This window comes from Neomonachus schauinslandi, chromosome 3, assembly GCF_002201575.2.
Source record: "Neomonachus schauinslandi chromosome 3, ASM220157v2, whole genome shotgun sequence".
Classification (NCBI taxonomy): Eukaryota; Metazoa; Chordata; class Mammalia; order Carnivora; family Phocidae; genus Neomonachus; species Neomonachus schauinslandi.
The window spans coordinates 66,738,907-66,753,036 of record NC_058405.1 but is presented as its reverse complement, the minus strand read 5'-3'; the positions used below and the strand labels follow the sequence as shown (position 1 = coordinate 66,753,036).

Below are 14,130 nucleotides of genomic sequence, written 5' to 3'. Positions count from 1 at the left end.
ATCTCAAGCAGACTCTCTGCTGAGTGCGGAGCCTGATGCAGGGCTCCATCTCAAAACCTTGAGATCATGACCTGAGCTGAAATCAAGAGTTGGACGCTTAACTGACTGGGCCGCTGTTGCACCCCTAGCCATAAATATTTATATTTAAAAAAGAAAGGTTTTTTTACCCCTAGGTTTTATTTTATGCTGACTGTAAGGATAGTTTAATATCAGAATATCCTTTAATTATGATCTCTTTATTAACACATTGAAGAATAGCTATGCAATTACACTAATGGATACAAAAAATTTGAGTAAAATTCAGTACCCATTCATCGTAAGAATTCTTAGGAAACCAGGAACAGATGATTTCTTTAACCTGATAGGGTGTATCTCCTGGAAACTTACCATAGTCCTATTTAGTAAAATATTAGAAGCATTCCCTTTCAATAAATAATAATGAATGAAAGTCTGTTTACACCCTCCCTGTTCAAGATCATAATTGAACAATTTATTGACATTCATAGAACAGTCCACCTAAAGTTAGCAAATGGCTCTCAAGTATAAAATATATTATGGGCTGGACTATAAAACATAAGACAAGTTTCAATAAATTTAAAAGAATTGAGATCAAATAAAATATTTTCTTTGACCACAACAAAATTAAATTAAAAATCAACAGCAGAAAGAGATTTGATAAATTGCCCGACATTTGGAAAGTAGACCATTTCTAAGAACCCCTAGGTCAAAAAAGACTCACAAAGAAAAATAGAAAATGGTTTGATTTGAATAAAACCACAACATATAACATACAACCAGAACATATAACAACTTCCTGAATTCCCATGCATTGCTGATAGGAATGTAAAATACTCCAGCCATGTTCCATAAGGGTTTTCTAATTTCTTAAAAAATGTAACACTTACCAGATACCCTAGCATTTCCATGCTTGGGTATCTACTCAAGAGAAATGACACCATATGTTCACACCTATAATTGTGCATGGACGTTCTTAATACCATTATCCATGATAGTTCAAAGCTGGAAATAATCCAAAATTCCATCAGTCGGTGAATGGATAAAGTATCATATATCCATACAATGAAATACTAGTGCACAAGTAAAAGGAAACAAACTACTGATGCATACTATGACATTAATGAGTCCTAAAAATCACTATGGTGAATGAAAGAGGCCTGATGCAGAAGACTACATATTAAATGATTATATTTATATGAAATATCCAGAATGCAGATTAGTGATTACATTGGAGTAGTGATGGGAGTGGGGAGTGACTACAAATAGGCACAAGGGAACTTTTCAGGGTAATGAAAATATTCAAAACTGGAAATTGATGATTACATCACTTTATAAAGTTTTTAAGAAATTACTAAATTATATACTTATAAAATATGTTTTACTTTATTTATTTTATGTTTACATTGGTGAGTGAAGCTGCTGGTAAAGTGTGTTTACGTTTTGATGGTGGAAGTATGAATGTACATATGTTTGGAGGTCATCATAAATTGCCAAGCCTCATAAAATTAAATATAAAAGCTTTTAACACCCATCATTTCAGCAAAAGAATTTATTCTAAGGAAATAGTAATGGATATACTCAAAGATTTACCTATAAGGGCAAAATTTTGTTGATGGTAGAAAAAAATTGCAAATAGCATAAATGCCAACAGTAGTGAATGGATATATTATGCTGCATACTTAATATATTTAATGATTGAATATTCAAGATAGGATATATTGTTGATTTACAGGAAAAAAGCTATAAATTACCTATGTAGAATTATTTTCATTGTATTGATACCATGTATATTTGTCATCTATATTTATATGCATAGTAATTCATCTAGAAGAACACAAACTGTTACTTTATAATGATTTTCTCTGGGTTATGGAATTATGGGTCTCTTTTACCTTTTTCTTCTTCCAACATATGGTCTGAGTTTGTTATAAGAAATATTTTTTGACCATCCAGAAGAAAAGCTGGGTTGTTTTGTGAAGAAGAAAATTGGAGTCTGTTTTCATTGGAATGTTTAGTAAGCTAATAAATGTGTAACGTGTATGAGATTGAAAGGTTACCCTTTTTTAAATAAGATTACATTCTTAATTCAAGTGGACAGAAATCCTATAAAATTCAAAGGTGCGCAAATTGGCACTAAAAGCCTGAAGTCTGTTTAGGTCTTAAAGTTAAGTAGGGTCAAGATGTCAGTTTCTCTCATATATGCCCTTTGAAGCCTTTCAGAGCTGAATGCATAGAGTTGGGTCTTTCATTAGGGATTCTGTGGGAAACAAAATCATGTGATTCATAGCACAGCCACACTCTGCCTGAGATAATGGATGGCATTTTTGGCTATCTCTTGACTGCTGTGCAGCAAAATTTATTGGTAAACATTGTTTTAAAGCAAACTGCAGGAGGAAGCTGACCCATCTCTTCTCTGGTATATGCAGAGCATTCTTCACGTCCCCCTCCCCCCGCCAAGCCTAGACTATAGCTGTTCTGTAAACATTTACATCGTGGGAGGTAATCAGGAGGGCATGAATTTCCTTAGTAGTTGAAACTGTACTGGTGCAGGTAAGAGATTACTGTAAATTCCTAATTAGGCTATTCTACATAGCCTAATTTGGATAACTTTTACCAGCTTCATGTATCAGAGAGATATATTAAGGGATACACTTTGGCTTTTTTTTTCTCTCTCTCTCTTGATTAGGAGCAAATAAAAGTCAGTCCTCCCTGCCTTGGATATAGCTTGAATTGGGAAAGACTTAAAGCCTTCCCCTCTATAATCCCATAGTATCCATTAGTCCTGGTTTATTTTCTAATGACCAGTTGACTTTTTAAATCTTATTTATTAAGTGTTTTGCAAACACAGCCACAAGAAACCTAAGCTTTGGGTTTAGGTTATTTTGCTGTTTCCCTCCCTGGACTGAGGAGGATTAGGTGAGGTGAGATAGCTGCCCTGTGTCTTTTGTTGTGCAATGTGGAGCTTGGAGGCTGATGTTAGAAAAGAGGATTTCCGGGGCGCCTGGGTGGCTCAGTTGGTTGGGCAGCTGCCTTCGGCTCAGGTCATGATCCTGGAGTCCCGGGATCGAGTTCTGTGTCGGGCTCCCTGCTCGGCGGGGAGTCTGCTTCTCCCTCTGACCCTCACCCCTCTCATTCTCTCTCTCTGTCATTCTCTCTCTCTCAAAAGTAAAAAATGGGATTTAAAAAAAAAAAAGAGAGGATTTCCAGGTGAGCGGTATCCACGTAAATGGTTCATTATTTGATTTCTGTATTAATTAAGGTAACAATGGCTGCTCTAACAGAGAAACAATGAAATTTTACTTATTGAACTAGTAGTTTCTTTCTTGTTCACTGAAAATCTAAATGGGTGTTCCTCAGCAGGCAATTTTCTTGCAAGCTGTGATTTAGAGACCCAGGCTACTGCTACCATCTTGTGCCTCCTTGTTTTCATCATGTGGCTCCTGTGTTTCTGCCTTGGGGAAAGAGCATGAAAGACATGCATGAGTGCTATTCTACTGACCTGGCCTGAAAATGGTTCATGACTTTCCTGCTCACATTCCACTGGCTAAAACTCAGTTAAATGGTCACACCTGGCTGTAACAGAGACTGGAATTAATAGTATAGTTGTGGACTCAGGAAGAAAAGAATAAGAATTGGTGAATACTCGCCAGTTTAAATCATAGATCTGAACAGGGAACAGTAGAAAATCAAAGTGATAAATGAAGTATCTTGGGTTGAGAGCCAAGAAGATCAGATCTTGAATTCTAAGACAGTGACACAAATGAGAGGCATATAGCAATTCCCTGAGCTAGAGCCAAGTGTTGCAGAAAGCCTTGAGTAGAGCCTTCTATCCTATTTATGGAGTTGGTGGGGGTGGTGGTTGGGGGGAGACAGTTAAATGAGCCAATAGTAAGTAACTAAGAAAGTTTTTTGGTGTTTTTTCTCTTTGGCTTTAAATCCAACGGCAGACCACAAATTCAAGCAATAATGAGTCCCCTTTACTTCTGTTGAATTATTTTGCTGTGTAATCCCAGCATCAAACTGGAGTACTCACTTTTAGCCATAATTTTAAATTCATGATATTAAAGTTTATCATAGATTATTTTATAGACTTTAAATTTAGATATAAAGGACTTAAAAATTCTGTGGTCTCTGTTAGGGGAAACCAGTAGTTTTTGTTTTGTTTTGTTTTTTAAAGATTTTATTTATTTATTTGACAGAGAGAGACACAGCGAGAGAGGGAACACAAGCAGGGGGAGTGGGAGAGGGAGAAGCAGGCTTCCCGCGGAGCAGGGAGCCCGATGCGGGGCTCGATCCCAGGATCCTGGGATCATGACCTGAGCCGAAGGCAGACGCTTAACGACTGAGCCACCCAGGCACCCCGAAACCAGTAGTTTTAACCTAATAAAAATAACTCCTAAATAGTTAATAAGAAATTTGAAAATAATAGCTGTCAACATTTATATAATTTATAACTTGTATATTTCACATTTTATTTGAGAAGTGTTTAAATAGTATTGTTGTAACTTTAGAAGATAGCTGTGGTATAAACTGTTATTTTTTTTGTAGATGGAAGTTAGTAAAAATAATTACCTCTATGATTCTGTATCTGCTTAATAGATTGTACTTTCTTATCCCAAAGTCATGTGATTAGAAAATCCAATGTATTTCATAGTATTTTGTTTTTTTCCCCCTTTTTCTCCAGGAGAAAAGTGGAAATTATGCATACTCATAGTCTTTTCACTCTTCTTGGAGAAAGGCTGATGTTGCATACAAACACTGTGACTGTCACCACATACAACACACTTTATGAGGTAAAAATAAAAAAATGTATGATGACAATTTAAAATGTATCTAGTGGGAAACCTATGTAACTGGGATCAGTAGTTGGTCAATTAATCAAAAAGCCAGTAATCTTTTTTTTTAAATGAACACATACTTACCTCTTAAAATTTTATTTTTAAACATATCCATGTACATTTATTTGCCAATCTTTTTGTGTTGGTCCAAGGACTTTTCTTTGAGTATGGGTTGGCTGATTGACTTGTGCAGAGTTTTTCTCACATGAATCACACCCGTTATGTATTATATATTAGTTTTCTCCTCGCCCTCCGCTGATTCTTTCTGTCTGTCCCCTGTGCAATTACCAACAGTAACCTAGAGTTGATAGTGGGGTAAATTGTAGGTAAAAATTATTTGTAAAGGCGCTATCGGGAAGAAGCTTTAGATCTCATCATTTCAATTCAGAAATCCTTTTCTCACCATTTCTAACAGATGGTCATATAGCTTGGGCTCAGTATTTTCTATGAAATGCAGAAAGCCAAATGTTCATTATAGCTGGGGAGGGCAAAATTTTCTGGTAAGGGGCCAAGTAATAGATATTTTAGGCTTTGGTGTAGTCTTAGTTTGGGCTGTAACAATACTATACACTGGGTGGCTTATAAACAACAGAAATTTCCATCTCAGTTCTCGATGCTAGCAAGTACAGGATCAAGGCAGTGGCAGATTTGGTGTCTGGTGAGGCCTCACTTCACGGTTCATCAACCGTCTTTTCACTATGTCCTCACATGGCAGAAGCGTTAAGGGAGTTCTTAGGTTTCTTTCCTGAGGGCTCTGTGGCCCTACACACCACCTAAAAGGCCCCACATCTCCTAACCATCACACCGAAGATTAGATTTCAACATAGGAATTTGTGGGGACACAAACCCTCAGTCTGTAGGAGCAGGCTGGGTGGTGTCTCTGAAACTACTCAGCTCTGCAGCTGTGGCTCAGAAGCAGCTATAGACAGCATGAACCAGATGGGGGTGCTGTCCAATAAAACTGTATTGTATCTGTTTACAAAAACAGATGGTATCCGGAATAATACTTTGACCCCAGATCTGTCACATTACTTCACTAGCTGTTTTATTTCATCTTTTTTCTGTTTCATATTATCATCAGTAAATTTAAGAATGGCTGCCTTTTAGATAAATTAAAAATACTCTTTTGGCTACTCTCATTTCTAAGCTTAATATTGCAACTTTCAGTCTGTCATTCCTCTAATTACATGATTTATAAACTTATCCTTCAGAACATAGCTGTTGTCAGTAAGAGTAGTTTTTTAATATTGCTCCAATATTTGTCCTACAGAACTGAATAAGCAGAACTGAATAGAAAGGCCTACCGTATGCAAAGCATCTTGATACTGATATTATATTTCCCTAATAATAGTAACTATTTTGGGGGGCGTATTTCCTGTGACAGTCACTTTGGTGTAAATACATACATTATCTCGATCCTTACAACAACCCTCTGAAACTTTTTTGTTGTTGTTGTTGTTGCCTTTTTAAACAGACAAACTGAGAATCACAGGTTAAACAATTTACTCTATGTCTCACCACTAATAAATGGTCATAAAATAGGCAGATTTCATAGTATCTGTGCATAAGGCAAAAAATGTCAATATCTACCTTCAGTGGACATTAAAGTCCTCTGAATAAAAACCTTGCTACAGTATCAGATTAGAGCTCTATCTGGGTTTCTGTATTGGTTTTCTTAGACTAACCCCTCTGGTTAATGATTCCTATACATGTGTTTTTAAATCATTTTTTGCCTACATTTTTGACCCTCTGCTTGTTTTGACCAATTAGAGCAGAAAGTCTTTGTAGTCAATGAAACGTTATATTAAAATAAGAAGGTAGCATAACAATATAATATGTTGAATTTGAAAACATTATGTACCCTTAACCTTAAATAAAATGTCCTGTGTGTATATACATATATATGTATTTCTATTAGTCAATAGCAAGTGCAGCAGCATTTTTACCTACCATCTATACTCATTAGCACTTTCTGAGTATCCAGATTTTAGTCTCTAATGATATTCTACAAAGCCAAGCTGTTGCTGATTCCATGTCTTAGTTGGAGAAAGTCTGGATAAGTTTGGATCTCCTGATACTGGATGTTGGATGTTGCAGATGAAGGAACTAACTTGCAAGGTCTCTGACCAATTTGGCAATAATATGTACTTTTAAAGTAGAATAATAATCATGGTTTCTCAGAGTCCATAGTCTGAGAAACAAACTGACAGTTCTAGAGGGGAGGGGGGGTGGGAGGATGGGTTAGCCTGGTGATGGGTATTAAAGAGGGCATGTACTGCACTGGGTGTTTTACGCAAACAATGACTCATGGAACACTACATCAAAAACTAATGATGTAATGTATGGTGATTAACATAATAGTAAAGAGTCAGACACTTAAAAAAATAATCATGGTTAATTGGAAAGATGGACTGAATTAATTATGATACTCTAAAAAGAAAAATTAACATAAGTATACAAAAAGTCAAAAAAGAAAGATGGTTATGATATGATTGGATAGCACTGTTGATCCCATAAAAAAGTAGAATGGGTGTTCAACATAAGCTTTACTACTACTAACAAACCAAATTATGTTATCAGACAGAATGGTGGATGATTAATTCTAGACCACCAAAGTTAAAATATTGCACTGCTTTGGATGGTGGCATCTGGTTGCAGAAAATTAACACTCATGTGATAGTTTTGAACTTAATTCTCATTAACATAGTAAGTGAAATTTAACTATAAAAAGAAAACTCAGCCTCAAAACCTGCACTGTGAGTTTGATTCCCCTTATGAGCATCAACCAGGGCTTGTACCCCTGGCAAGAAGCATTTGGTTGATAATCTTCAGTTTGAAAGCTCTTTTTACTTTCATTTTCTGTTTTGGTTTGGGGAAATTACCTTAACCCCAAACAACGTGTCAAAATAAATATCATTACAACTGTAGAAAAATATAAAATCAAGTACAGAAATAATAAAGAACTATGTCAAACCTATGGTTTTGATAATGGTATTTTAGAATATGAGGTTTTTGCAAAGTTTTTAGAAGGCCGGTTAAGATAAGTTCTGTGTTACTGTGATCTTTAAAATTCTACATGTGATAATGCCAATAATAGGAGAAGCAACAACATTAAAGGACAAAGTGAGTTAGACCTTTTGGCAGTATGTATCAGACAACATTGTACAAAAGGTAAAAAGATGGCTATGGAACACTTAAAGTGTGGCTAGTGTGAATTGAGGTGTGCTCTGAGGGTTAAGTACATTTTGGATTTCATGTCCATATGTGGCTGGTACCTTTTGTACTATTTTGTTTTTGTAGGGGCTGGGGTTACTTCCTATGCATATCTCTAATCAATACCAGTCAAACCTCCATGGCCCACCTTGAATCATATCCTTTCGTTAAAATGTTTATATCTATATTCATCTCTCCTTATTTATATCTCATTATTTCCCTCTCCTTTTTAAAAACTCACATAGGTTCTTAATGACAGTCTACCATGTTTTATTATTTAGCAGGATCATGTATTTATGCCTGTCTCTAGAGTATTAATTAATTGATTCGTGAAATATATTTCCACCTAGCAACTATATTTCTCATTCCAAACATGTAGCAGAGTGTGGACACATAAATGGCTCTTAATAAATACATGCTGGATTGAGTTTCTAAATATGTATTGGTAATTTTAAAAAGGCTCATATTGATAGTATTCAAAACACTTTTCACATATAGAGCCTTACTTATCTTCCTAGCAGTTTTAGTAGATAGGCAAGGCAATTATTACCCTTATCTTTAGAAGTTCAAGTAGGACTTAAGAAGGACAATATAAAATTGTAGATTCTTTGAGATTAGTTTTGTTTTCTGTATAATGAGATTTCTTCTTTTTGGGGTAAGAAAGTTTTGACTATTGTCTATCATGGGAAAGTATGGCCTGGTCTTTTTCCAAGCTTGTCTGCAGTCATTTTGCATCTATTGGTAACCAGAATTTTAGGGATTTTGTCCACTCGGCTGTAGGTCCACACCAGTGCTTTATTGGGCAGATTGGTGGGAAAATGTCTTGTAAGCATATGGCAACCACTGAATGTCCTTTAGCATTTTCAGATTCTTTGGGTTTTCAAAGAAATTTCTGTCAGCTCAATGTGATGAGTAGTGCATGTCTGTAGTATTCTGTTCAGAAAATTCTGAGGCACTGTTTAGTATTAACAACAAAGTGTTTAGTGAAAGTAAAGGTCTTATGCCCTGTATTTATCATTTTAGTAATAGGTTAGCTTTTATTTCAAGTCAATACCTTTTTGATAAACATTCCTAATATATAATAAGTCAGTTTCCTAACTTCTTTTTCTTCCTTTTTCTCAAGTCTGAGCAGAAAGGTCAGAAAAATGCCACTGCTGGTGGATGTCAAGGTCTTTTTCTAATCAGATGGGATCATCTCTGGCTCATGATTACTTTCTCCATCCCCAACTTTTACAAAATAGCTGTGTACAACTAGGCTCTCAACTAACTTTTATGGTTTATGCACAGATTTTGTACCTTACTTTAGGTTGAACTAAAAGTTTCATTCAGAACTTGGTATGTTAAGTTAAACAGGAAATTAAATCACTAGTATAAAATTACATCTTTATTAAGTATAGTCTCACTGGATATTTTATATATGCAAGAATAGAGGTATACACAGTGAACAGTCATAGTATCCATTATTTATATATAATTCAGTTATCCATTCTTAAATTTCACAAATGTTTGAGTACTGGCACTGTGTCAGGCACTGTGCTGATTGCTAGGAATATAACAGTAAAAAAGATGTGTAAGAATCCAGCACTCATAGAGACTGAAAAATTAGAAAACGTTTTAGAATTCTGTTTTTCATTTGGTCAACTTTTTGTCATTTTTGTTATTGGAAAAAGTTTAAAGAAAAATTCATGGGTAAATGACAATGAGCCGCATATTTAATAAAGATGTCACACTTCGTTTTGAAGTTAGGACCCAGGCTCAGACATTTTTTTTTATTTACTTATTTTCAGAGGTTTATTTTATTAATGATGACATAAAGAGTCATGTTTACACTTCATAATGTAAGTATATTAAGGATGTACACTGTGAAGGTATTTCAAACAGAATAAATTTTTGGATTTCCTAATTAATCCTTCCTACTAAAGATATTGGTTCTTTTTATCTTTATCCATAATAAATAAAATTTGGAAACTAAAGAGTTAAAGAGTTTAGAAGATGTAGAATGACTGGAAGACCCTTTAGAAGAGGATTTCATTTGAATTTGACAGAATTGACAGTTTTTGCATATTCTTTGTATATTTTGAAATTATGGTTTAAATTATTTTCTAAATGAAATTCAAATTCTTCATCTTTCAGATCTTGACAGAGCAAGTATGTACTCAAGTTGTACACAAACCACATCCAGAGCCAGATTCTACAGTGAAAATTCAGAATCCAAGTGAGCAAACAGCAATTCTTTTTATATTCCCTATGCTGTACTTTTCATCCCTGTGACTTTTTAATTTGTAACTGGAAGTATGCACCTCTTAATTCCCTTCACCCATCTCATTTGCCCATCTTCCTACCCCTGTCTCCTCTGACAGCTACCTGTTTGTTCTCTGTATTTATGAGTCTGTTTACATTTATTTGTTTTGTTTTTTAGATTCCACATGTAAGTGAAATCATATGGTATTTGACTTTTTTCACTTAGCATAGTACCCTCTAGGTCCATCCATGTTGTTGCAGAAGGCAAGATCTCATTCTTTTTTATGACTGAGTAATATTCTATTGTGTATATATACTACATCTTTATTTATCTGCCAGTGGATACTTAGGTTGGTTCAATATCTTGGCTATTATAAATAATGTAGTGAACATAGAGGTACATGTATCATTTAGAATCAGTGTTTTCATCTTCTTTGGGTCAGTACCCAGTAGTGGAATTATCGGATCATAACAATAATTCTATTTTAAATTTTTTGAGGACCCTTCATACTATTTTCCACAGTGGCTGCACCAAGTTACATTCTCACCAACAGTGCATGAGACTTCCCTTTTCTCCACATCCCTCACCAACACTTGTTACTTCTTATTTTTTTGATACTAGCCAAACAGCAATTCTTTATTGTAATGTAGTAGTAATGTGGTAACATGGAAAACTAAATCAAAACTTTTCATAACCATCTCAATCATTATGGTGATTACCATAGTTTATGGTACTTTTAACTCGCCTACCATAAGGCTAAGTTGAAAATGAGTAAAACTTTTTGAGTGGAAGATATGATACAGTTATAAATCTTGACCTCTTTTTTTTTGTTGTTCATTTACAGTGATTCTTAAGGTGGTGGCAACTCTGTTAAAAAATTCTACACCAAGTGCAGAACTGATGGAAGTTCGTCGTTTATTTTTATCTGACATGATAAAACTTTTCAGTAACAGCCGTGAAAATAGAAGGTAAGCAGTTTCAGTACCATAATAAAACTTTATTCCATAATTATTTCCTCTCCTTTATCTTCAATCTCTTTCAAAACATTTGTCAAATCTTTCCCGTATTGCTAAATAATTGTAATTATGAGAAAAGGCATTTTATGTTTCTTTGATATAATCTACATTCATTATATTTGTATTTGTTTTTATGTTTTTATTTGATTATGTGGATATTATATTTTAATCATTTCTGTGAATATACATATTCACAAACCCTTATTTAAAATTCACCATTCCTTTTGGTGACACCCGTCTATTGTAATCATGTTGTATTTGCTCATATTCATCTATGCTTTTCTGTTTTTGTCTGTAACTGATTGTTGTCATGGCATTTGTGAGCTGGTTAGCTAAGACATGGGATACAATCTAAGGCTATGGTTGCTTCCTGAATCTTTAATTTCACAGATATTTATTGAGTGGTATGTATAAAGTACTGTGCTGTGCAGGTTGTCTTAGTATATAGTCTTGGTACAATTTAGTGGGGAAGATAACAAAACAATGATTAATGTATTATGTATTAAGTGCATTGTGAGTGGTACATATGATGAGCGAGTAAAGAAACAGTAGCTAAATCTGACTGGGAGAGTTAGGAAACCAATTTGAAATGATAATTTGGATTTTTCCAGGTAGAAAAATGGGAGGAAATCATTCCAGGTATAGAATATAGAATGTGCAGAATGACTGTGCATCTTGCTTTATCTAGGTCAGATCATATTTTCACTCTTTATCTAAATTTCAAAATAGTAAATTCTAATATAAACTAGGTGTTTTTAATGAGTTTTTTTCCCACTAGATGCTTATTGCAGTGTTCAGTGTGGCAGGATTGGATGTTTTCTCTTGGCTATATCAATCCTAAAAATTCTGAGGAACAGAAGATTACCGAGATGGTCTACAATATCTTCCGGATTCTGTTGTATCATGCAATAAAATATGAATGGGGAGGATGGAGAGTCTGGGTGGATACGCTCTCAATAGCCCATTCCAAGGTAACAAGAGATTTAGTATTTATAATCTGTGTTTCAGCTGTGGATTGAATGGCTGTAAACATTCAGCTGGTGCCATCTTGTGGGCATTTTACATTATGGCCCATTCCTTTATCTCACCTTTCTCCCTTTTTTGTTTTTGGTTTTATTTTCTCTCTGTTCGTAAACTGTTAGAGCATGAAATATTTTATAGATCATTAAATTGAAACCCCAGGTTTATGAATTATGAATTTTAGACCCCAGAAGTAACCCCACATATACTTTATAGCTTGAGTCTGAGTCAATAGCTCTTTTACCTAAAACATACCTACCAGTTCTTAAAAGAATATTTCATGAAATACACTCTGAAATATACATTTTAAGACTTTTTAAAAGTAGTCAGAAATTGCCTTTATTTCCAAGTGAATCATAATTAAGTGTTTAATGGTATTTTTAATTGCATTATCTTTTTAATTCTAAGAATCTATATATTTATATTTTAAATGTTATCTGATCTTGGTAAGAGAAAGTAGTGGGTTAAAAGTAGCAGTTGTGTACACATTAGATTCTGTAAGATTTCTCATTATGTGGTGTCATAGAAAAAGCATGGGTGTCAGAAGTTTGGCTTTTACTCCAGTCTATGCCACAATTCAGTTTTATGACTTTAGGAAATTCATTTAGTCCTTTTGTGCAGGGGTTAGAAACATTTTTTTTTAATGTTTTTAAGATGTACAGACAGTAAATTTCTTAGGTTTTGGGAGCTGTACAGCCTCTGAAGCAATTATTTAACTCTGCCATGTAGTGTGAAAATAGCCATAGGCAATATGTAAAAAACTGATTATGGCTGTGTTCTCATAAAACTTTACTTACCAAAAGAAGTGATAAGCAGATTTGGTTCATGGGCCATAGTTTGTCAGCCCCCACATTTGGGACTTGATTTCCTCTTCTGTAAAATAAAGGGGTTTTGTATCAAGGTAATCTCCAAAGGAAGGTCCCTCTCAACATAAAATCCTGTTATCATTTAAGTATAAGTCAATATAATATGTGCCTATAAGGAAAGTTATTGAACTTTATTATTTTCAGTTTTATTTTTAGATTTTTAAAAATTTATTTATTTGAGAGAGAGTGAGTGAGAGAGAGGGAGAGAGAGAGCATGAGCAGGGGGACCTGCAGAAGAGAGGGAAAAGCAGACTCCCTGCTGAGCAGGGAGCCTGCCTAGGGGCTAGATCCCTTGACTCCAGGATCTTGACCTGAGGCTGAAGACAGATGCTTAACCAGCTGAGCCACCCACACGCCCCTATTATTTTCAATTTTAGTAGAATTTTTTATTTCTATTAAAACTTACATTTTACAATATATTGACATTTTTTATCATTACATTAACAAATTTTAAAGTAGTATTTTATAAGAAAAAACATCACATTTTTATGAAATAATACATAATTATTCTTTTTTTTTTTTTAAAGATTTTATTTATTTGAGAGAGAGAAAAGGAGAGACAGTGAGAGAGCACAAGCAGGGAGGAGAGGGAGAAGCGGGCTCCCTGCCGAGCAAGGAGCCTGATGCGGGGCTCGATCCCAGGACCCCTGGGATCATGACCTGAGCTGAAGGCAGACGCTTAACCAACTGGGCCACCCAGGCGCCCCATCATAATTATTATTATTATTTTTTTAAGATTTTATTTATTTGAGAGAGAACACATGAGAGGGGGGAGGGTCAGAGGGAGAAGCAGACTCCCTGCCGAGCAGGGAGCCCGATGCGGGACTCGATCCAGGGACTCCAGGATCATGACCTGAGCCGAAGGCAGTCGCTTAACCAACTGAGCCACCCAGGCGCCCCCATCATAATTATTATTA

The 14,130-nt window shown here is 35.0% G+C and overlaps 1 protein-coding gene across 1 annotated transcript in view; it reads left to right on the top strand.

Moving 5' to 3' along the window:
- NBEA (neurobeachin) overlaps positions 1–14,130 on the top strand; it is a 748,838-nt gene that overhangs the window by 212,416 nt on the left and 522,292 nt on the right. Inside the window, 4 exon segments of the mRNA XM_044913201.1 lie at positions 4,703–4,811; positions 10,203–10,284; positions 11,156–11,279; positions 12,106–12,298. Coding sequence (XP_044769136.1) covers positions 4,703–4,811; positions 10,203–10,284; positions 11,156–11,279; positions 12,106–12,298 — 508 coding nt within the window.